Below are 23,080 nucleotides of genomic sequence, written 5' to 3'. Positions count from 1 at the left end.
GCCTCCATCTCAGCACCTGCCACCACCTGCCCCAAGCACAGCCCCGGCCCAGCCCCCCTGCCAGGAAGAGCTCAGTGAAGCCCTGGCCCCAGCCTGCAGCAGCAGCCCATCTTTGCCCCACGTGCAGAACCAGGGGGACATGCCTCCCCCATGCCCTCCCAGGCTGGATGCAGTGGTAGGAGCTGCCCCCACCCCCACGCATGCCAGACAAGCCACTTGTGGCTCCATCCTGCACCCTGCCCCAGCTGTGCAGCACCTGCCCTTGCCCCTACCCCACTCCCTCCCTCACAGTGGGGGCCTTGATCTGACCCCACCCCACCTCCTTCCTTCTCCGGGGACCCTTCCCCACAACAGACTTACCAGCCAGACACTGACCGGGCTGGATATCACCAATCGGATCAGCCAATATGGCTCCTTAAAAATTGGTCATACCAGTATCAGCCCAAAAAATCTCTATCGATATACCCCTAGTCTAAACCCCCTGGAGGAGAATCCAGGAGGTGAGGTGGTGCCAGGTGCCCAGGACCCAATTCTGGCTCTGGGGGGTGGCTGGGATTGCTCTGGGCCCACCCAGGAAACAATCCCAGATCCAGCCCACAGGCAGGCTCTGTGCCACTTGTATGGCTCACAAGGCTTAAAAGTTGAGTACAACCACCATACAACACACACACATTTTGCATTGAGAGCAAAAGGGAATTTCTTTCCAACAACTGAACCCTAATTATTCCAGACTGAGTAAGATAGGGGAGGTTGTGGAATGCGCTGAAATATGGACTCACCTTAAATTATTTTACAATGACTATGAAGTGTTTCTTTTTCCTTCAAGCACTTGTCCAAAAGTGATCCTCAAAGCAGTGACCAATTCATTCAGAGGTGGGATCAGAGTCCACTAGAAATGCTACTGAAGTAACACTTTGCCAGAGACAGCTTTCCAGTGAAGGGTTCAGAAATTTACATCTCAAGAACATGTAAACAGAGTTCCAGGGGAAACACTTTAAAAATATAATTTCCTTTTATAACCAGGTGACTTATCACCCGGACAAGGGGGAAGAGATTGACATTGTATAACTTGACTTTAAAAAGCCTTGGATCTGGTATTCCATGATCACCTCTTGGCTAAACTGGCCAACTGTGGCCTTGACCTCACCACAATCCACTGGCTGGGGAATTGGCTCCGCGGTAGGACCCAGAGGGTGGTGGTCAATGGCAGCCAATTGTCTTGGTGCACTGTGACCAATGCGGTCCCTCAAGGCTCTGTCCTAGGGCCTATAATATTTAACACCTTCAATGATGTGGACATTGGTGTCAGAAGCGGATTGGCCAAGTCTGGCGATGACACCAAACTCTGGGGTAAAGCATCCACACCCAAAGACAAGAGGGTGATCCAGGCGGATCTTGGCAGGCTCAGGAAATGGGTGGACGAGAACATGATGGTGTTCAACACTGAAAAATGCAAGGTTCTCCACCTTGGGAAGAAAAACCTGTAGCATGCTAATAGGCTCGGCAGTGCTACGCTGGTTAGCACTACAGATGAAAGGGACTTGGGGGGTCATGAATGACCACAAGATGAACATGAGCTTTCAGTGTGATGTTGGAGTTAGTAAAGCAAGCAAAATGCTGGCTTGCATCCATAGATGCTCCTCAAGTAAATCCCGGGACGTCATTCTCCCGTTGTATTCGGCCTTAGTGAGGCTGCAGCTGGAGTACTGCGTCCAGTTTTGGGCTCTGCAATTCAAAAAGGATGTGGAGAAGCTTGAGAGGGTGCAGAGGAGAGCTACGCACGTTATCAGAGGTCAGGAAAACAGACCTTATGATGAGAAGCCGAGAGCCATGGGGCTCTTCAGCCTGCAAAAGCGCAGGCTCAGGGGTGATCTGATGGCCACCTATAAGTTTATCGGGGATGCTCATCAGCAGCTGGGGGAATGTCTATTCACCAGAGCGCTCCAAGGGACGACAAGATCAAATGGTCACAAACTCCGCCACAACTGATTCAGGCTGGACATAAGAACGAACTTCTTCACTGTCCAAGCCCCCAAGATTTGGAATAGACTACCACCAGAGGCAGTTCAAGCACCCACTTTGAATGCCTTCAAAATGCATTTGGATGCTTATCTTCTTGGGATCCTATGATCCCTGCTGACTTCCTGCCCCTGGGGCAGAGGGCTGGACTCAATCTTCCAGGGTCCCTTCCAGCCCAAATGTCTATGTAATCTATGAAATCTAGGATGGATGTTTTTTTCTAGTAACTTTGTAGATATGCTTGAGCTCTGGTGCTAATGTGCAAATGTGCTAATATTTGTTAGAGCATCTGCCTTGGCTATTTCACTGTCTATTCTAACACAGGCATAAATCCATTTGGAAAAGTCTCTGGATGGGAATCACTATGTCCTTATCCTGCTGGGCCCACAAAGCTGAGAAGATGACTTGGATGGGTTTGTCCTTTGTGAATGTAGGCTCAGGTCACATTTCACATCCAGGGTAAGACGCAATGGCTTTCATGGACACAAAGAATTGGGAAGACATCAGAAGATGAATGTTTTGGCTAAGTGCAATTCTGTTGGAGTTTTTTTACAACAGTGTAAGAGTTGTGTAAGTTGTTGTAACCATGATGGTCCTGAAATTATACACGATACAAGGACTTCTTAGGGTGATAGTTTTTATTGGACCAACTATGTAGTTGGGATAAAGTTAAACAAGTTTGCCTACACAGCTGATCCAATGAAAGCTGTCATCCTAAGAAATCCTTGCCCCTCAGGTTTTTTTCAGCAGTTAACAAGAACTTTCAGCAGGAGATTACCAGGGATCCTGGTTTTCTCTGATAAAAAAAAAAATCCCCAATTTTTGGTTTTAAACCCTCCCCCCATCCACATTTTTCCTTGATTAAAATGAAACACCACTATCTATCTATCTTAGTAGTGTTTCATTTTAAAAAATCACAGAAAAAATGTGGATTTAGAGGGTTTTTAGAGGACAAAAATTGGGGATTTTTTTTTAAATCAGAGAAAACCAGGATCCCCAGTGCTTACAGACACCTTTTTCTAGATAGAAAATGTGAATCAAATCATTAGGGCTCAGATCTCCTACACCCTTTTCACCGAGGTGACAACAATCTGGAAGGCCATCTTTACTGACATGATGTCATTAGCTCAAATGATTGATTCATGACAGCTGCAAAGATAAAGATACTGCAGTGCAATTGGGGAGGGCCCCGGGAGGGAAGGCAAATGGGATGCACAAAGAGCGGTCATTGCTCAAAGACATAATCCTCGAAGCACAAAAAGACACCATTCCTGCAACGAAGAAAAGTAGCAGGAGGGCTGGGAAGCCCTCCTGGCTTAATAGGGACATTGTGGTCCTCTCAAAAAAGAAAAAAAAAGAGGTGTATGCACAGTAAAAGCTACGGACGGTCCTCAAGGAGAACTATACTTTAGTGGCCAGCACTTGTAGGGAAATGATCAGGAAAGCCAAGGTGGCGACTGAGTCTAGGTTAGCCATGGGAGTCAACGATAATAAGAAGTCCTTCTTTAGGTATGTAGGCAGTAGAAGGAAAACAAATGGAAGTGTGGGACTGCTGCTTAACACCTTGGGACAGCTGGTAACTGACATTCAGGAAAAAACTGAACTCCTGAATGCCCACTTTGCTTTAGTATTTCACTGGGCCATAGGGAAAATCAAGTGAGATAAGGCTCACAGGGGACATGCTGGGACTGACAGCCTTCCCACTGTGGATGCTGAGTGGGTACAATACCAACTAGAAAAGCTAGACATTTATAAGTGAGCGGGACCAGATGGACTCCATCCGAGAGTGCTGAAGGAGCTGGCTGAAGTCATCAAGGAACCCCTGGCAAAGCTCTTTCAGAATTCATGGCATACAGGGGAGATCCCTGAGGATTGGAACAGGGCCAATGTTGTGCCCATCTTGAAGAAGGGGAAGAGGGAGGACAACTACAGGCCAATCAGCCTAACCTGTGTCCCAGGGAAAATTGTGGAAAAGCTCATTAAAGAATCTATGTGCAATACACTCGCAGAAGATAAGATTCTGAATGACAGACAGTATGGCTTTGTCACAGGTAGGTCTTGTCTTACCAATCTCATCTCCTTCTATGACCAGGTCTCTCACCACCTGGACATGGGAGACAAGGCAGACATTATATACCTAGACTTCCAAAAGGCTTTTGATCTAGTATCCCACAATATCCTTCTGGGAAAACTGGAAGACTGTGGGCTCAGCTGATGGACAGTTCAGTGGGTGAGAAACTGGCTACAGGGTAGGACCCAGAGAGTTCTCATGAACTGATCCGTGTCGCCTTGGCACAAGGTGGCCAGTGATGTCCCTCAGGGGTCTGTGCTTGGACCACTGCTTTTCAACATCTTTATCAATGATTTGGATGTGGGGGTGAAAAGCTCACAGGCCAAGTTTGCAGATGACACCAAGTTATGAGGCAGTGTGGCCATGCCAGAAGATAGGTTGCTGATACAGGCAAACCTGGACAGGCTCGAGAGTTGGGCAGACTGGAACCAGATGGAGCACCTTACACTTGGAAGTGTTAAACTTCATCTGGGAGCAAATAACCCAAAACATACATACAGGTTTGGAGGTGACAGCTTGACTTGCACCACGGCTGAAAGGGACCTAGGGGTAATGACTATTGTGTGAACATGAGGCATCAGTGCAATGCGGTGGCCAGAAGGGCAAATAACATGCTGGCATGCATCAACCAACACATCTCATATAAAGCTAAGGAAGTGATACTCTCAATGTACTCAGCACTGGTGAGACCGCAGTTGGAGTACTACATCCAGTTCTGGGCACCACTTCAAAAAGGACGTGGAAAAACTCCAGAGGGTCCAGAGAAGAGCCATCTGTATGATCAGGGACTTGCAAAGCAAGCCATATGAGGAAAGGCTGAGGGACCTGGGCCTCTTTAGACTAAAGAAGAGAAGGTTGAGAGGGGACTTGATAGCGGCTTACAACTATATCAGAGGAGTGCATCAGGAGCTCGGTGAACAACTGTTCATTAGGGCACCCTTAGAGAAGATCAGGACCAACGGATGCAAACTCTCGGAAGGCCGCTTCAGGCTTAATATCAGGAAAAACTCTTTCATAGTCAGGGTGTCTAGACTGTGGAATAAACTCTCTCCAGAGGTGCTGCAGTCACCTACCCTGGAGGTTTTCAAGAGGAGACTGGAGAGTCCTTGCTGAGGTCTCTTGACCCCAGTTATCTTCCTGCCTTGAGCGGGAGGGCTGAACCCAATGATCTGTGAGGTCTCTTTCAGCCCCTAAGAATCTATGAATCTATGGTGGAGCTACCCAATTCATACTTTCCAATACTTTTAGAATAGTGGAATGGAAAAACACCTTCCTAACTATGTACCTGTGGATGGTAAACCAAGACAGGTGGTAGATACAGCCAGAACAACCCAATGGGTGGGGTGATTTGCTCACCTCCAGAAGGTATTCTATTATGACAGGTATAAAAAAAAAATCTCATACAGTATTAGGGAATCTTGAACTGCACCAAAGAAAGAAACTAATTTGCTTTTCCAGGAAAGTTTGTCTTGTAAATATTTTCCTGCTAATAGCTAATATATCATAAACAAGTGAAGAATAGGACCTTTCTACTCTCAAAAGTCATCCACTTATCCAGGCCATGACATTGAGGACTCTCAGGTCCAGAGCAAAAGCAAGCCTTTCACACAGAGGGATAAGACATAGGGCGTATCTATGCATGTGCTTTAATGAGCATTAGCCTATTTTAATGCGCATTAAAGCAGCACAAAAAGTGCACTTTCACTAATGCACATTAAAATAAGCTAACGCATCTTTTTCTAGTACCTCACAGTGGAGTTACTAAATTTAATACACATTACCAAAAGTGCATTAATGAATGTGTAGACAAGCCCACAGAAACTTCCTAACTAGGATCAGGGTGATCCCTAGGGGGCAGAGGGTTGGCTGCCCCAGGCCCCACGGAGCTAAGCCAGCTTTGCATTCAGGCCCTCTTTCACCCCCCGTCCCGATCTGCCCTGGGCTCCACACTCTGCCACGGTTGTCTCCGACTAGGACAGGCTCAGCCATACCAGGGCTATGATCAGACTGGCAAAATTTTGTCTAATTTTGCACAAGACTCTGGGAAGCAACGGGGGAAAAGGCATATAGTAACCTTGTTATCCTATAGCTCAAGAATGCATTAGATGGGAACTCTGGGCCCATGCCTTCTTTGGAACAGAAAACCTGACACTTTCATTTGTCTACCTTGCAGATGGCTCCATCCTGGATTAGCTTTAAATTAAAAGATGCCTCGAAGATAAACCCCTTAATTTCCCGCTTCTGATTCAAAAATACGTGCCCGAGTAGGTGGTTCCAAAGGTCAGACAAGTAAGCCCCAGAAATATATTCTGGATGGCTAATGCACCACATCTGGAGCTGGACTGCTTCCTAGGGTAACTGGACAGAAAGATTTGATACTTTCTACATTTTTTATATGCATGGTTATGGTGGTGTCTATCATAATTTATATCAACTGTCCTGAGATGCACTGTGAGAATGGATTTGCAGGTGTCACCCTAGTAAGTCAATATGGTCTGTAGTTCTCCTCAAGACCATAAACTTTCACTTTTGAATGCTGTTTATGTAGCTTTTCAGTCCCGCAACAGAACTTCTGCCACTATAATCCAAGACCAGTGATTCTCAACCCGAGTGCTGCAAGTATTTTAAAGATCCCACTAAATGCCTACACATGATTCACAATATACACCTGGAGATTTCAGACAGGAATCTTTGGTGTCAGAAACAAAGCTGCCCTATTGTGGTCTTTCTGACTTCTTTGCAATAGAAACATTCTTCTATTACCCTATTTACTCAATTAGAAAACAAGATTTTTCCCTTCATTTAAGATGGAAGAAAAAAGCCCCTCACTTTACACAGTCAAGCATGAGGCGGTGGCAGGGCAGGCAGCTCCTGCAGCTCTGGCCCCAACTCAGTGTTGGGGCAGGAGCTAGAGCCACAGCTGCACCTGCCCCTCTCCAAATTTCCCTCCACATGCCCTACCACTGCTCTCTCACAGCCTCCAGTCTCCCCCCCACACACACACTTCCCCCTCTCTCCCTCTGCTGCACTCCTACTTTTGCTCCATGCCAGCAGGCTCTGTCCCTGCTGCAGCCTGGAGCACAGGGATGGGCTGGAACCAGGCTCCGTATCAGGGGCGCAGAGCCATCACTGCTGTTCCAGCCTGGCCCTGTAACAGCAGTGCTGGCTCCCTGCCACAGCTGCTACAGGGCCAGACTAACAGCAGTCCCAGCTCCGTGCCACTGCTATGGGCTGGAACTATGTTCCATGAGATGGAGGCTCCGGCAAAGGGAAAAGGTAAGGGGGAGGTAGAGGCCCAGGTAGGGGAAAAGAGGCAGGAGGAAGTGGGGGCAGGAAACTGAAACTGCGAGTAGCAGAAGTGGCCTGGAGAGGGGAAGAGAGGAGAACAGGGGAAGGAGGAAACGAGGACAACCTAACGCTGCAGGGTGGGGGTAGGCATAATGGGGGGGGGTAAAGAAGACAAACTGTCTGCCTCTCTCACTGCCTGCCCCAATCCTGCCCCCCTCACTTGCACTCCCACAAGCCCCCCAATCCCTCCCCCACTGTCTATTCCCCACTGCCTACCCCATTACTGCCCCTCTCATTACCTCTTCCCCCACCACCTGCAATAGTGGGGTAGGGGGTGGGAAACGCAACAAATTAGGATGATGCTCTAATAATTAGTTTCCATACATGGAACATTTACTAAATTTATAATTTTTCTGTGTGTAGAATCGAATTATTGGGGGGTTGTCTTGTATTTAGGGACACCTTGTATTTGAGTAAATTATGTATTTTTCTATACAGAAAAAAATCCAGCATGAAAGCTAACAGCAAGCATTTTTCAAGCGGTACCTTGAGTCAAATGAGGTATACCTTAACCTTTTTAGACTCAAGAGCCACTGTCCTGGACAGTAAGAGAAGGGTACCTCCTTGAATATATTTATAGGATCTTTTTACTATTTCAGCAAGGACCTGACCAGAGAGGGTGGGGCAGGGGGTGAAATCACAGGCTGTCCAGGGTTTATCTGAATCTATTCCTTATCTTTATAATAAACTGGAACTAGTCCTAAGGGATGCATGTCATAGCTAATGTGAAAGCTGCAATGGACCCCAATGATTCTGAGCCTATGTATTGCCATGAGATACAACTTCAGAGTGGTTACGATCAGACTCGATCCCTGGAACAGGGAAGCAGGCATCAATTTAAAGCAACCGCAGAGAAGACCACCCTTTCTCCAGCCAGTTATACAGAAAAGGGCACAGAAACACTTTGTTTCTCCTGAGGTGGGCTACTACAATTGCAAAACAGAGCTGTTGACAGGCTAACTGGTAAGACCTTGAATAGTTTTGATCTACCACAAGCCTCAAGTAATTTCTGTGGGGTGATATGATGGATATGTGGAAGTAAGCAACTTGAAGACCAAGAGATTCAAGCCAATACTCCAAATCCAGGGAAGGGATTATGGTAACTGTCATCACCATCATGAAACTTCAGCCTAAAGGTGAATGAACTACATCCTCTGTTCAAGATGGGTGATCATAGAGGTGGGCAATTATTTTGAGCAGAGGGCTGCTTACTGAGTTTTGGCAAGCCTTCGAGGGCTGCATAAGTAGCCCCGCCCCTTGACAGGTGCCACGCCCCCTGGTTGCCATCTTGGGACTGCAAGTCCTGCCCCTACCCTCTGACCTTTGCTACCAGAAGTTCCTCTCCTTGCCCCTGGAAGTACTCCTTTGGGGAAGAGGATCTGCCATCTTAGAACCATAAAAAACCCAAATTGTGTACTAAAAATCAAATACCCGTAATAATGTATTTTAATTTAATTAACAATATATATTTTTGTCCTGAATTGTGTGTGTGTGCTGTATATGTAGAAGTGGTTGCATAATAGCTCAAAATTCAGTCTTACTCTTATATAGTGCATGGGGTGTACAGGGGTGTTAGGGTGGGGTATGGGTGAGTAGACTGGTTTTGGGGTGGGGTATGGGTGAGTGCATGGGGTGTACAGGGGTTGGGGTGGGGTAGCCAGACGGTTGCCACCCCAAGCATCAGGTGCAGCATGCAATTTCCATACTGCCTACCTGGACTTCCCATGCCATGTCCCAGCCAGCTGGGCCAGACAGGCCCTTCCCCAGTGGCCTCCAGCCTCCTGGCAGTGGCAGAAGCGACCAGAGTGCAAATGTGGCTGCAGTCCCAATGCAAGTCTCCGCAGCCACCTGGCCCCAGGCCAGGCTACAAGGGAGGCGAGCAGTCACCTGGGCAGCCCAGGGCCCAATCCTTTCACCCAGATGGGCAAGCATGGGGCCCTCAGGGTTCCAGGTTTGTACACCGGTCCCCACCTGTACCATGGGGCTGGGGTGGGGGGTCTGGGAGCGAGCAACTGTGCAGGAGCCACCAACAGCTGCGTACTACCCCAGGCCAGTGTCAGCAGGGCCCAGAGCAGGGCAGCAGGAAGGTGGGGTGCAGCTGGCAGGACTATGAAGCTGGGCTTGGCTGCACCAGGAACGAGAGAAGGGAGCCCTGCTGGTGCTGGCTCCTGAACACCGGTGCTGGCTCCCATGCACCCGCTCACTCTCAGCCCTGCAGTACAGGCAGGGACTAGCACATGCAGCTCCGACCCCACACGCCCTGCACTCGCCTGTCTGGGCGAAAGGATCCTGGCTGTTGCTGGCTCCCAGGCACCTGCTCACTCCTGGCTGCACGGCCAGACCACAGGACACACCAAGAGCCAGCCCAGCCCGGAGGACTGGGGCTATCTCTTGCAGCCCTCCCCTGCCCTTATATGAATTTTGCTCCAGCGCAGGCCTAAGCAGCCCCACAGTCCCAGGCCAGAAGCATGGTCCCTCTAGGCAGAGACTTCTGGCTGGAGGGCCAAGGCCAGGCAGACCCTGCTGTGGCTTCTCCTGGGCCTTGCTGCCCCAGGCTCCTATCATTTTTGACAGGAGCCAGAGCAGATAAATATTAATTTTTAACAAAAAATGTAGGGGCCCCACAAGCCAGACAGAATGGCATAGTGGGCTGGATCTGGCCCACAGGCCTTATTTTGCCCACCCCGGGTTATCCTCTTATTACGATTAGAAAATAACCAGCCTGCTGATGGGGAAAGCTCTTTTAATCACTACTTGCAACCAGACTTCTTGTTATAAGAGAACCTCATGAGAAGATCTCACTTTTTTCATCCCTCTTCATGAATAGTGAACAGCAATGATTAACTGGATGAAATAACCAGTTGAAACTAGATCTAACACCTCTGGATCTATAATAATATGGGTCTATAAAAGGTGTGAAACAGACCAACTGCTTCCTGAAAGGGCTGGAAGGGTCCAATAGAAACCAGAATCACAGGAGTTAGTTCAGACGACTTGATGATCCCATCAAAACAGTCGTTCATAGCACAAGGTGGGGAGAGATGACCGAACAGAACGTATGGGTGTCCTCATCTTTGGGAAAACTCTCATCTTAGAATCTATGTTGAAGTAACAGAACTGAGCAGCAGAGTCAGTAGTTTTACACCTCTCCAAGACTACCTGCTGTGCTTTCTTCTGGTGTCAGGATATGTCATAGACATTTGGACTGGAAGGGACCCCGGAGGATCAGAGTCCAGCCCCCTGCCCCAGAGGTAGGAAGTCAGCAGGGATCATAGGATCCCAGCAAGATAAGCATCCAAATGCATCTTGAAGGCATTCAAAGTGGGTGCTTGAACTGCCTCCAGTGGCAGTCTATTCCAAACCTTGGGGGCTCGGACAGTGAAGAAGTTCATTCTTATGTCCAGCCTGAATTGGTCGCAGTGGAATTTGTAACTGTTCAATCTTGTCGTCCCTTGGGGCACTCTGGTGAACAGACATTCCCCCAGCTTCTGATGAGCACCCCTGATAAATTTATAGGTGGCCAACAGATCACCCCTGAACCTGTGCTTTTCCAGGCTGAAGAGTCCCACAGCTCTCAGGCTCTCATCATAAGTCCTGTTTTCCTGACCTCTGATCATGTGCGTAGCTCTCCTCTGCACCCTCTCAAGCTTCTCCACATCCTTTTTTGAATTGTGAAGTCCAAAACTGGATGCAGTACTCCAGCTGTGGCCTCACCAAGGCCAAGTACAACGGAAGAATGACATCTGGGGATTTGCCTGAAAACCATTTATGGATGCAGGCCAGCATTTTGCTCGCTTTACTAGCCGCAGCATCACATCGAAGGCTCATATTCATGTTGTGGTCAACCATGACCCCCAAGTCCCTTTCATCTGTAGTGCTAACCAGCATAGTACTACTGAGCCTATAACCATGCTGCAGGTTTTTCCTCCCAAGGTGGAGAACCTTGAATTTTTCAGTGTTGAACACCATCAGGTTCTCATCCGCCCATTTCCTGAGCCTGTCAAGATCTGCCTGGATCACCCTCCTGTCCTCAGGTACAGATGTTTTACCCCAGAGTCTGGTGTTGTCAGCAAACTTGGCCAATCCGCTTCTGACATCAATGTCCACATCACTGATGAAGATGTTAAATAGTATAGGCCCTAGAACATAGTCTTGAGGGACCTCACTGGTCACAGTGCACCAAGACAACTGGCTCCCACTGACCACCATATAAAGAAGGTACTTTGAGGTCATGTTCTTCAACAGCATCCATCTTTGGCATTCAACGACTCCACTCCCAAAAGGAAGGCTGCCTACAGTAGTCTCACTTTCTGGAGAAAAGGCCAACCCTTGTAGCCATGATGAGTGCTACTGCCACTGTTATCAGGTTAACGGGACACCGCCCATTCCTCTGGTTCTCGCCTGCTACGACTTGAATCTTATTAGGGGAGGAAAGAAATTGATGGAATGTTAACGGGTACCCACAGAATGACTACTTCCGACACGTTACATTATTCCTGGTATTTCATTTCCTTTTCTTATCTTTTCTTTTACAGCGGCCCAGATTGTAGGCGGCAGCCCGTTCAACCTGTCCCCTGGGCTCAGGAGGGGATCTCCAGCTTTGAAATCCTCAAGGTAAGTGCTGGACAGTGTCCTACGATGCTAATTATGCTATTAGCAGTCCGTGCACATGGCACCTTTCATTCCGCACCAGCTACTTCTGTGGGGAGCGTCCCCGGCTACTCTCACTCAGTCTGTGATAACCTTTAACAAGCCGGGCTCAGTCACTTTTGAGTTCAAGGTGGGTAAGGCATTCCCACGCCCGTGCCTCGGCTTATCGCCACTAATTACCTCAGTATCTCTGTGGTTTGTGCCGGCGCAGCTCTGGGAGTTCCCTTGCTGTCAGAGCTGGCACCTCAGGCTCCAGAACAGTTAACCCCCGAGCTCTGGGGTGGTTGCCAGCTTCCCCTCCCAGGTCTCGCCCTGAGACCCCTTCTCTAATTAGGGATGCCTCACTTCATCACAGTGCGGAGCTTCGGCTTTTCCCCAGACTCACCGCTGCAGCTGGAGTTCCTCCGTAAGTAACTGACAGCATTGCTGACTTTCTGTCTTTGTGATCCCTTGATTTCGGCACCTCTCTGGGCCTCAGATCATCTACCAGAACCTCTACCTCTGGGGTCTAAAGTATCCCCACTCTTCTATCCATTGGTGCCCAAAGGCATTTTCTCTGAGACCTCCCCATTCCTTTATCCTCGGAAGCAGCGTTCCATTGGCCAACCTTGCATGGTGTGGGGAACCCTCCCACAGCTGCCTGGGATTTTCCCAAGTAACAGGGCTCCCAGCAGGGACCCTGTTACAGCCACCATCAAAGAGGAAGTCATGCTGACTGCATCCAGGACCCTTGTAAGCTGACTTGGACCCAATGGGAATGAAAGTACTCTGTCGCATGGATCTCTTTTGTACTTCTTGTTCCCTGTACATGAAGATGGGGGATGCCATGACCAAAGGCTGCCAGACACGTTTAGCGAGGTCCATTAATCATTTAATTTAGAAGCAAAACCACTTTTCTCACTAAGACAAAGTTTTGTGCCTTGGTTCTTCAGCTTCTTCCAAAGGGATCTGAAGAGTGTCCATGCCATTCTTTACAAAAAGTTTTAAGTTGTCTACATTGGCAGGTCCTGAGATTGGCCATGAACCCCCTGGAAGCACCAGCTGCGAAACCAGAAGTACCAGTGGAAGCGCACTTCTGGTTTTGCCACTGGCCCAGGGATTGACAGCTGGGGGACCCCCCCAGACTCGGGAGGCATCAGTCGCCCATGACCTAGGTGTGGGGTGGCTGGGGAATCATTGCTTCAATCCAGGGAGAGGGAGGAGAAAGACTGCAGTAAAACTTTCCAAGTCTGTGAGTTGAATCAATGTCTCAGGCATATTCTCCTGCTCCAGGAAACAGGGAAGCCAATGAAGGCTTCAAGGTAGACAGGGAAGCCAAAGCCTTTGAACAAAGAGCAGTGTAGTTTGTTCCTATTAGGGGTGCATCTATAAAGATCTTTTTGGCCAATACCAATGGCTAGTTAACTAACTAACCATATCGGCCGATACCAATCCGATAGCAGATATGCTGCCCAGGAGTCTGGAGAGTAGCATTGGGCTAAGTCAGTGAGGGGAAGGGACATGGGGGTGGGGGGAGGAAGGGGGGGCAGATCAAGGCCTCCATGGTGAGGGAGGGAATGGGGCTGGAGCAGGAGCTGCCAGCCAGGGCAGGCAGAGCATGGGACAGAGCCACAAGTGACTCAGCCAGGGAGGGCACAGAGGGGTGGAGTGGGGGGAGCAGCTCTGCGTTGCTGCACGCACCCCTGGGGCAAGCATGGGTGGCACGTATCCCCCAGATTTGTGCACAGGGCAAGGATGGGCTGCCTACTGCAGGCTTGGGTCTGCACCAGCCTCTTCCCAGCACGGGGGCTTCACTGGGGCTGTGCTCAGGGCAGGACAGGTGGCAACATCACTGGGAGGGGGCTAAATTCACCTTAGTCACCCCATAGCCCCTCCCCCCCAGTGCCACTGCTGCCCGCCCCACCCTTGCCCACCCCAATCACAATCGCGACCCAGCCCTCCCACCAAGAAGAGGCCGGCACAGTTCCCGGCCCCAAGCCTGCAGCGGACAGCCTGCCCTCACCCTGTTCACAAATCTGAAGGGCACATGCCCCACATGCCTCCCCCAGGGGTGCACACAGTGGAGGGAAGCTCCCCCCTTCCCCATCCTCCCATATACCCTGGATGATCCACCCACAGTTCTATCCCATGTCCCGCCTGGGCAGCGCCTACCCCTGCCTTAGCCCCATTCCCTGCCTCACCATGTGGGCCTAGGTCTACTCTCCATGCACCTTCTCTCTCCCATGCCCTTTCTCCCCCACAGATTTACCAGCTCAACGCTGTTCCCCAAGCTGCTGGGCTGCATTCCTGGCTGTGTGCCTGCTGCAGATGCATGCATGCACGCACATGATCAGCGACATTATCAGCTACACTGGCCAAACAAGCCGAATGTCAATGTCAACTTTCCTTTTATTGGTGACAATTCGATATGGACTGATACATCAATGCACCTCCAGTTCCTACAGTTACCTCCCCTTTGTAATGCTCATAGCCTGTAGGGTAACATTAGCACTGGATGAGCACAGCCCAGGGCAAAGACATCAAACCACAGCTCAAAAGATGATTATATCTGGTATCCCAGTATTTTGCTAGTATGACCCTTGTGCAGAAGGGTGGCACTTTAGAGACTTCTAACTGGCTACCACCTACTTCATCAGATGCACTTTACGAAGTAGACGGTTGCTTATGAAAGGTCATGAATCTCTGAACCAGCTAATCTCTAAGGTACTACCTCTGTCCTGCCTTCTGCCTGACTTCATATTCACATGGCTAAACACCTCTCTAGACTCCCCATAGTCAAAGAGTGGGGCACACTTTCTAGGGGAATATCCATGCCAGTGCTCTAAGTCTTGAATATACTCTGATATCAGTGAGGAGGAAAAAAAAAGTACATGTGTTAGATCCACTGGGAAAACTTTGCTTTAAGGAAAGAACACTGAGGGAGTTTGATGCCAAGTTCTTAGTACCATCTGGGAGGTGCAGTTAAATGGTAATGATTCAGTCTTCTGCAGTACAAGTCTGCTCATGCCATGAATATGGGCAATGCTACTGGTTCCCTTGATGCCCAGGAGCAGGACAAGGTCATTATTTCCTTCTAGGTCTGCAACAATGAACTAGGCAGTGCAATGACTAGTGGTAAATAGCTCAGTGCTATACTTGTCTCTCTAGTAATCAGTAGCATTGAGCCAGAGACCAATGGAGCTGGGCCAGAGAGAAAGCCAAAGTCAAAGAGCTGTTGTTAGCATCAGTTCTTCACTCAACATTTTGAAACTGAGCGAAAACACTGAAATGCACTTGAGCTTAATCAAGAACTCCTGTGTACCAAAACCCTATTTATAGGGCCAGAAAGTGGAAATCTCCTGGAGGTACTTGTTGGGAGGTAAAAATCTACCCCTGAGCTCCCCTTACCCACAAACACCATTTTCTTGTTCAAGTTCAATGCTAAAGATTTTAAATATAGGGAGCCCACACTATTGCACTTCGGTTCTCCCAGATCAGAGGCATGCCCATTCCATTTTCTCAAGGGATGCATCTTCGAGCCTTGCCTCCTCCTGTCAGTTCAGGAAATGAAAAACTTACAGATAATGAATGTTCTTGAGATGTGAGATTCTTCCAGGTAGCAGAGGCAGTTAGGTCAGACCAAAAAAAGCATTTGGATCTGACCCAACATTTGCAGTAGAGCAATACTGAGGAAGCCTATTCTGGGTCAAATATTTTTTTTTATTCCCAGTAAGCAATAGGGAAAACTAACTCTACTGATTAAAAGTCAAAAGAAGTTAAAACTGCAGTAAGCAGAGACCAAGAAGCTTGGTCTCAAGCAGTGAAGCGGCTGATAACTTTCTTCCCTTTATGCCCTCAGTAACCCCAAGAAGCAGGAGGGTGCATGTGTCCTGAACAGGTACCTCTAGCCAAATAAGTCTCCATGTTCAAAGACACGAGGTGGACACACATCTGGAGACAATCACAGGAAAATTCCTAAATTACCATACAATAGCAAGGTACACTGCATCTTCACCACCTGCTTAACAGCAATATTCTACATTAGTTGATTAAGGAATCAGAATTAAGGTAAGATTTCCCATAAAGCAGGCACTACCACTAATAAAGGTATACCTTGAAAAGTTACAGAACCTTGCATTAAATCCTAAATTTGAGACTCTGGGAATATAATCCCTTTAGAATATAATTCTAAAGCAGTGTTCGTACAAAAGAAATTAGGAGATAGATCTCCCATTAACCATTTGATAATTCCTTATCACTGTTGCCTGAAGAAGCTCACAGCTCTTTGCAGCCTAATGCACATAAGGGATAAGTTTGTTACAAATAGGAGCACTGTGACAGGAGTATCACTACCGGAGGCTTTCTAGGGGTGACTCCACCCTCCTGTTATGGGCCAACCACCTGCTTACTCACCTGCCATGCCTTGATCTTAACTGGTTAATTGATTGATGCAATTAGCAGGAGGCTGCCCACTTTATGTCCCCCAGTGCCAGGGGGCACTACCTGCAGCTCCTTTTCCTCCCCTACACTGCAGCCCAAGCCTTGCAGATGGTACTGACGTGGTTTTTGACCTGGGCCCTGTTGCGACTTGGCCCTCTCCTTTACCCCCCTGGGGCTTCTTGCAGCCCCCCCTTGCTCCAGGGGCTTCTTGCAGCCCCCCCTTGCTCCAGGGGCTGGGGTCAATGCACCCCAAAATGCTGCACCCTCTCTGGCGCCAAGGTCCCCACGCTCCCGTGGAGCCCCTATGAGGCCTCCTCCAACCCCTAATAGCCTCACCTGGTCCTCCGGTGTAACAACAACAACAAACAATAACACAAGCCCCTGGGCTATAACATAAAAAGTTAAACTGTCTGGTCAGGACATCATTCAATCCCTACCAGGAAATACTCCAACCCATGGCAACCAGGAGATGCTCATGCAGTCGGGCTTCTCCCCTCTCTCTGCACTGGCCAAGCCCCCGCCTTCCTTGACTGCCAGAGGGAACTGCCCTCCTGGCCTCCTGCCTGGGCTTATATAGGCCACGCCCTGCCCCTTCCTGTCACCTGGCCCCCTGCCAGCGGTTGTCTCGGCAACCAGCACCTGTTGCTCTGGCTGCCCTGGGAACTGGCAGCTGGGCCTCCCTATTCTGGCCACTAGGGGTCTCTCCCAAGCTGCTTTTTCTGTTCTCAGGCGCAGGTCACCTGAGTGCTCTGCCACAAGCACCAACACACAGTTTATGCAACTTGTCCAAAGACACAGAGCAAGTCAGTGTCAAAACCAGAAACAGAACCCTGGAGAAGTCCCATGCTCCAATTCCAGTGGAAGTATTAAAGCTGATTTCCTACTGAAGGACCAGAATACACATAGATGCAACTGACAATACATATCAACTTGCCTGAACTGGTCTATTCCCAAGGAAGTTTAAATCCATGTTCTCCCCAAAGAGGTAACCCTCAGGATGTGGGGTGTCAAACTTCTCGCCTCCCATGAAAAAGTGACTTGCAAAGTAGTTTCCTGGAAAAACAAGACGTAAACAAATTCAAATGAGTGACTCCTGAAAAACAATAACAATCTTCAGCTTTTATTCAGTGTATTCAGGGGAGGCCTGTGACATAAACCAGGCTGTGCTTTAAAGTACAGATCTAATGCTGCACTGCAATTAAGAGAATTCCTGACAACACTGGTGTCATGTGGTGTCAATGCCGATAGCAGTGAGCACAAGCAGCAGCAAGAAGAAACTTGGCCAAACCATTACAGTATTGTTAGAGGAGTGAGCCGAACAACTTCACTGCACTGCCTACATACATTTAGCTGCAGTTCGGAGCCCTATAAAGAACCCCTATATGGAGTGAATGCCTTTGAAAGGTTACGAAGGCATTAATCACACAGAACTCTCAATCCATCTGGAAAGCCATAACTATGATTTATTCTGAAAACAAGAGGGTTTTTATAAGAGGTTTCCGCTTTTTCAACTTTTTTCTTTTTGCTTCAAGAAAGTTCTGTCTTATCCTGCATAGATAGTGCCATTTTAATGATGGACTCCCAAAGACTGAGCTCTGCTAACAAGCTCATAGGCTTCCAGATGTTTGTATTTTAGAAATATGTCCTTCTCCCCAGAGATCCTTTGCTTTTTTGTGGCCTTGTGACAAGGTACTTAGCAGAATTTGAAGATTCACTTGAATCTGGCAGGCCTCGAACTTGCAACTTCTGAGCTGTCAACCATGCACCTTAGTACCCATGCCATCCCAATCCTGTCCCCAAGATAATCAAACTCAGGTGGGGTCCAAAATCTAGCTGATACCAGGTCTACAACATCAGCATGGTAATGCTAAGGTGTCCTAGACAGCAATCCCTTTCCCTGCACCCCAAGCAATTAAGAGTAAAATGAAGAGCCGTTCTGAATGTAGAACCCCAGTTTGACTTTCTGATGGATAAAACCAATCAGCTTGGGGTGCATTGTGACATGTACATTTATGCCAAACTCCATAATAGCTTGGAGCACAAAGAGATTAATTTCACATTTTATATAGGTCAAGCAGAATTGCTTTAGGTCAAGCAGAATTGCTTTAGAGCATTTTATCTGTTTAACTGCAAAAAAATTTTGCATGCAGGAAATCTCAGAATTGCAGTGGCTGATTAACCTAACTCAAAGTCAGATGGCTGACTCTTGATTATAATTTGGTATTCTATGAATGAGACATGTTTAGGGGTCATAATCTCTTCTTAGGGAGTCTGCATTTATATGCAGTTCACATTAACATTCCTGTGCACATAAATCTGTTCTGCATTCACAAAAGACTATCTTTTGATATCACCTCTATGGTGCTTTTAACCCCACAAATTCCTAAGTGCTTTATCCAGATTGTGGACCAAACCTGCACATTACTTACTAAGTAAAAGTACAGATATAACATCTGTATTGTTATCAAAGGGTTAGGGCGCATCACTTACAGCTACACAATTTTGCAGAGATACAACTATAGCAAAACAGTTCTAATTTTAACCCTGCTTCATGTCAAAACTCAAGCCAATTTAGCTACCTTCTATTCCTACGGACTCACACTGATAAAATGGTAACAGCTGTTGGTGTGCTTCCTTTCTTAATGCAGTTAAAATGTATGCCTGTCCATAACCTCAGATTTGCAGGAGCAAGTTTATACAGCTGGAATCTCTTCACAACATTTTCTGGGTTAGAAATGGCGGCTACTTAAGAAAGCAAATAAAGGCTCCACTTTGCAAGAGGTTCAGAATGGGAAGGAGCCAAAATATCATATCCAGTTGGAACAGCAGAGGTAATTAAAAGGACTGGAATAGAGGTATCCAGCTGTAATTTGGCCAGGAAATTGTAACTAATATTCACACTCTTCTCAGAAGTGCTACTAGGATGTTTAACAATGACAAACAATAGAGCCCTTAAGTTTTGGTTTTCATCAAGAACATGGCCCATCCAGAAACTCAGCACCACCTAACCATAAGGTACAACGCTGATTTAGTGCACAGCTAGAAGACTCTTCTTCCACCATGCCTACTACATCACTTCCTGTAATACTCCTAAGATCTCTGAATCACAGGATTCAGAGACCAGGCCTCACACCTCACTTAGTTTGTGAAACGCGAGAAGAAAAAAAAAACAAAACCAACAAAAAACAAAGCCTCTCTCAGAGGAATTTTGGAAGATAAGTTATTAATGACATCTGTAAGGGACTGAAATAGCACGGTAATGCAGAAACATCTATAAATAAACCTTACTGTACTGACAGTATATTGACTGTCTATTGCATCTCATATTAGGGAGGAAATCCAAGACAGAATACGAATTTCTGCTCTGAAAAACAGTCTCTCCATCCTAAAAATCTAAGACTGATGGAGCCAGAGACAAAAGTCACCATGCAAGCCCAAACACTATTTCCTACTCTCCTCCTGCAAGCCATCTGTTAGACGAATGCATTCACACTGGTGCATAAAGTGCTCATTAACTTTCCAAGCTAGAAACCTGGTGCAGTGCAAGTCCTAGAGAGCGCAAGGCAAATGTTTTCAAGGAGCTAAGCAGGAGACATGATAAAGAGCAAGACAGCTTCTACAGCCCTACGGGTACTAACAAAAAACTGTGGAATACACTAAGTCAGTCCTGGATCATTACTTAATAAGTCAAAAAATGGCAGTGACTTATGGTGACAGATTGATAACACAGTCAGAAATACCCAGGAAGAGATGTTCTACAGCAAATTTTAGAGAATCACCTACAGCAGACACAAGCTAAACTCACAAAATTACAACCAGTGTTCTATGCTGATCCTTTCAATACCGTCACCACTGACCCAATATACAGACAGACAAAATTATTTAAAATGTCCTTACCTATCTAACTAGCATCTAGGACTATAACAACACAGGACATTTAAAACAGCAAAACCAAATAGGTTCTCCCTACATGTGCTGTTTCTTTAAATCAGGGGTAGGCAATGCTTTTTGGCTAGAGTGCTGAAAAAAAACCACAATATCTACCTTGGAAGGTGCCGGAGTGCCAGCATGCCAGAAAAACAAAACGAGGGCAGGTGGTACATGGCAGGATGTACTGCATATTAGTATAGTTAATCATCATAAATGTTGCCCCCCCGCCCCCCATTTTTTGTTTGTTTTTTGGGTTTGTTTGTTTTTACAGTAAATACCAGACTTTCTAAACATTGTAAACCTGGTGACAATAAATAAAACTTCTGATACTCCCTTTGACCTTGTGTATTTGTTTTGTGCAGGTCCCCCACAAGAGCCCCCCAGCCCTGCTCCTGCCCCTTAGCTCCCACCCAAAGCCCAGGCCCCACAGTCCAGGCTCAGTGGCCATCAGCAGCTACCCAGAACATGGGCCACCTGCAGCTGGGAGGCTGCAAACAGGTGCTGCCTCCTTGCCGGGGCTTCAGGAAGGCAGCAGATGTTGGCACCACACCTAACCGGGGCCAGGAGGCAGCAGCTGTTTGCAGCCTCCCATCTGCAGCCGGCCCAGGCTTTGGGGTAGCTGCTGCCAGCCACGGTGCCTAGGCTGCTTGCAGCAGGGCTTGCAGCCTCCCAGCCACCTGCTGGGAGCAGCCCAGGCTCCCAGCTGGCAGCAGCTACCTAGAGCCAGGGATGGCGGTGGCATGCTGAGGAAAATGGCCTTGCATGCCATGCTCGGCACGCATGCCAGGGGTTGCTGACTCCTGGTTTAAATGTTTCCTCTGGGCACTGCAAAATTTGGTTAGTTTCTCTTTACAGCAGCCATATATTTAGCTGATGGGATTCTAACACTGTTATAAAAGGTTCACTTGGAAAAAAAATGTACGTTCATGAAACTGTGCTGTACCTCATCTTTTTGAGCTTGATTTAAAATAATTAAAAAAAAAAAGTAAACTAAAGACTAGAGGTACACCAATACATCTGTCCCATATCAGATCAGCATCAATATGAGGAAAACAGAGTATCAGCAATCGGCTTTTTTTGTCTGATGTGGTCCATAAATGTATGCGTACAGTTGCAACACAACATGCAGACAGCAGGAGTGCAGCCCAGCAGAGTGGAGAGCAGCTGGGTCCAACTGGTAAGTCTTTTGTGGTGGAAGGGGCAGCGGGGTGGGAAGGAACATGGTGGGGGGGCAGACTGAGGCCTCTGTGGTGAGCGAAGGAGTAGGAATGGGGCTAGAGCAGGGGAAGTGGCTGGTGCTGCTCAGCCGAGGCAGGGCAGGGCACAGGTCAGAGTCACAGCTCACCCAGGGGAGAAGGAGAGAAAGGGGCAGCTCCCACCACTGCACACACCCCGAGAGAGCATGGGGCCGTGTGCCCCTGCATCTGCACAGGAGGTGGGGCAGGCTGCTGCTGCAGGCTGGGACTAGGGGCTGCATGGGCTCTTCCCAGTGAGGGGCTGGGCCAGGCTGCACTAGGCCAGGCAGTAGTAGCTCTGGGAGTGGAGGTTACAGCAAATTTTGGGGTAGCTGCAGCCCCTGCAACCTGCTCTCCTAGCACCACCCACCCCAAGAGCAGCCTGGCCCAGTCCCCTGCCAGGAAGAGCCCAGCACCGCTCCAGCCGCCCTCCCCACCCTGCATGCAGATCCGGGCGTACACAGCCCCCCACTAGCCTCCCGGGGGGGCATGCAGCAGCAGGAGCTGACCCCCAGACAAGCTGCAGCTCCGTCCCGTGCTCCAACCCGCCCCAGCTGGGCAGCACCTGCCCCTGCCTCAGCACCAACCCCACTCCCTCCCCCTATCACAGAGGCCTCAATCTGCCCCTCCCCATTCCCCATAACAGATTTATAATCCAATATGCAGCCCTGCAGCATGGAGAGCTGTGGCAGGCTGGTATCAGCCGATATGGCTCATTAAAAACCAGCCATCAGTATCAGCCCAAGAAATCTATCGGTGCACCCCTACTAAATAAAAGTATTGCTTAGTGTTACTGAAACATTCATGTTAAAAAACAAGAATAAGTCAGGAAATTCCTAAGATTCAGGGTGCAGAACTCAGACAAATTATACATCCTATATGTTTCATGGTATAACCACTAGTGGCAAATAAATTTTCACATTTAACTAGCAAAAAGGAAGGCATACACCCAATGGAAGGGAGGGGCCATCACCAGGGAGGATTATACTGTGGTTGCTCTGGGATGCAGGGGGGCAGTCAGGAAGGCCAAGACAGAGATGGAACTGGGACTATCTTCCCAGATCAAGGACAACAAGAAGTCCTTTTTTAAATACATAGGAGGCAAAAAAGAAGGTAGCAGGTAACGTGGGGCCCCTGCGAGACACGCTAGAAAATGTGGTCGTCACACCAGGCAACCAAGCTAACCTATTTAACGACTTCTTCACCTCCATTTTCCTGAGCAGGGACCCGATCAGCCCCCCCACTGGGTCCCCCTCAGGCCCCAGGGAAGGCGCACCCAGACCAAGGGTCAGGGAGGATTTCGTCAGGGAACTTCTAGAGGGACTGGATGTATTTAAATCAGGTGGTCTGGACGATCTCCACCCCAGAGTGCTAAGGGAATTAGCTGAGCTCATTGCGGGACCCCTGG

At 48.2% G+C, this 23,080-nt stretch overlaps 1 protein-coding gene across 8 annotated transcripts in view; it reads right to left on the bottom strand.

Annotated features, from left to right (window-relative positions):
- MGRN1 (mahogunin ring finger 1) overlaps positions 1-23,080 on the bottom strand; it is a 150,532-nt gene that overhangs the window by 109,975 nt on the left and 17,477 nt on the right. For all 8 annotated transcript variants that reach the window (XM_019540036.1, XM_019540034.1, XM_019540037.1 and 5 more), the window contains exon 2: positions 17,442-17,560. In XM_019540036.1, coding sequence (XP_019395581.1) covers positions 17,442-17,560 — 119 coding nt within the window. The remainder of the gene's footprint in view (positions 1-17,441; positions 17,561-23,080) is intronic.

Source organism: Crocodylus porosus, unplaced genomic scaffold (genome assembly GCF_001723895.1).
Source record: "Crocodylus porosus isolate Cpor-Errol unplaced genomic scaffold, CroPor_comp1, whole genome shotgun sequence".
Lineage (NCBI taxonomy): Eukaryota > Metazoa > Chordata > Crocodylia > Crocodylidae > Crocodylus > Crocodylus porosus.
Note: the sequence above shows the minus strand (reverse complement) of the source record. Positions and strands in the feature narration are given on the sequence as shown.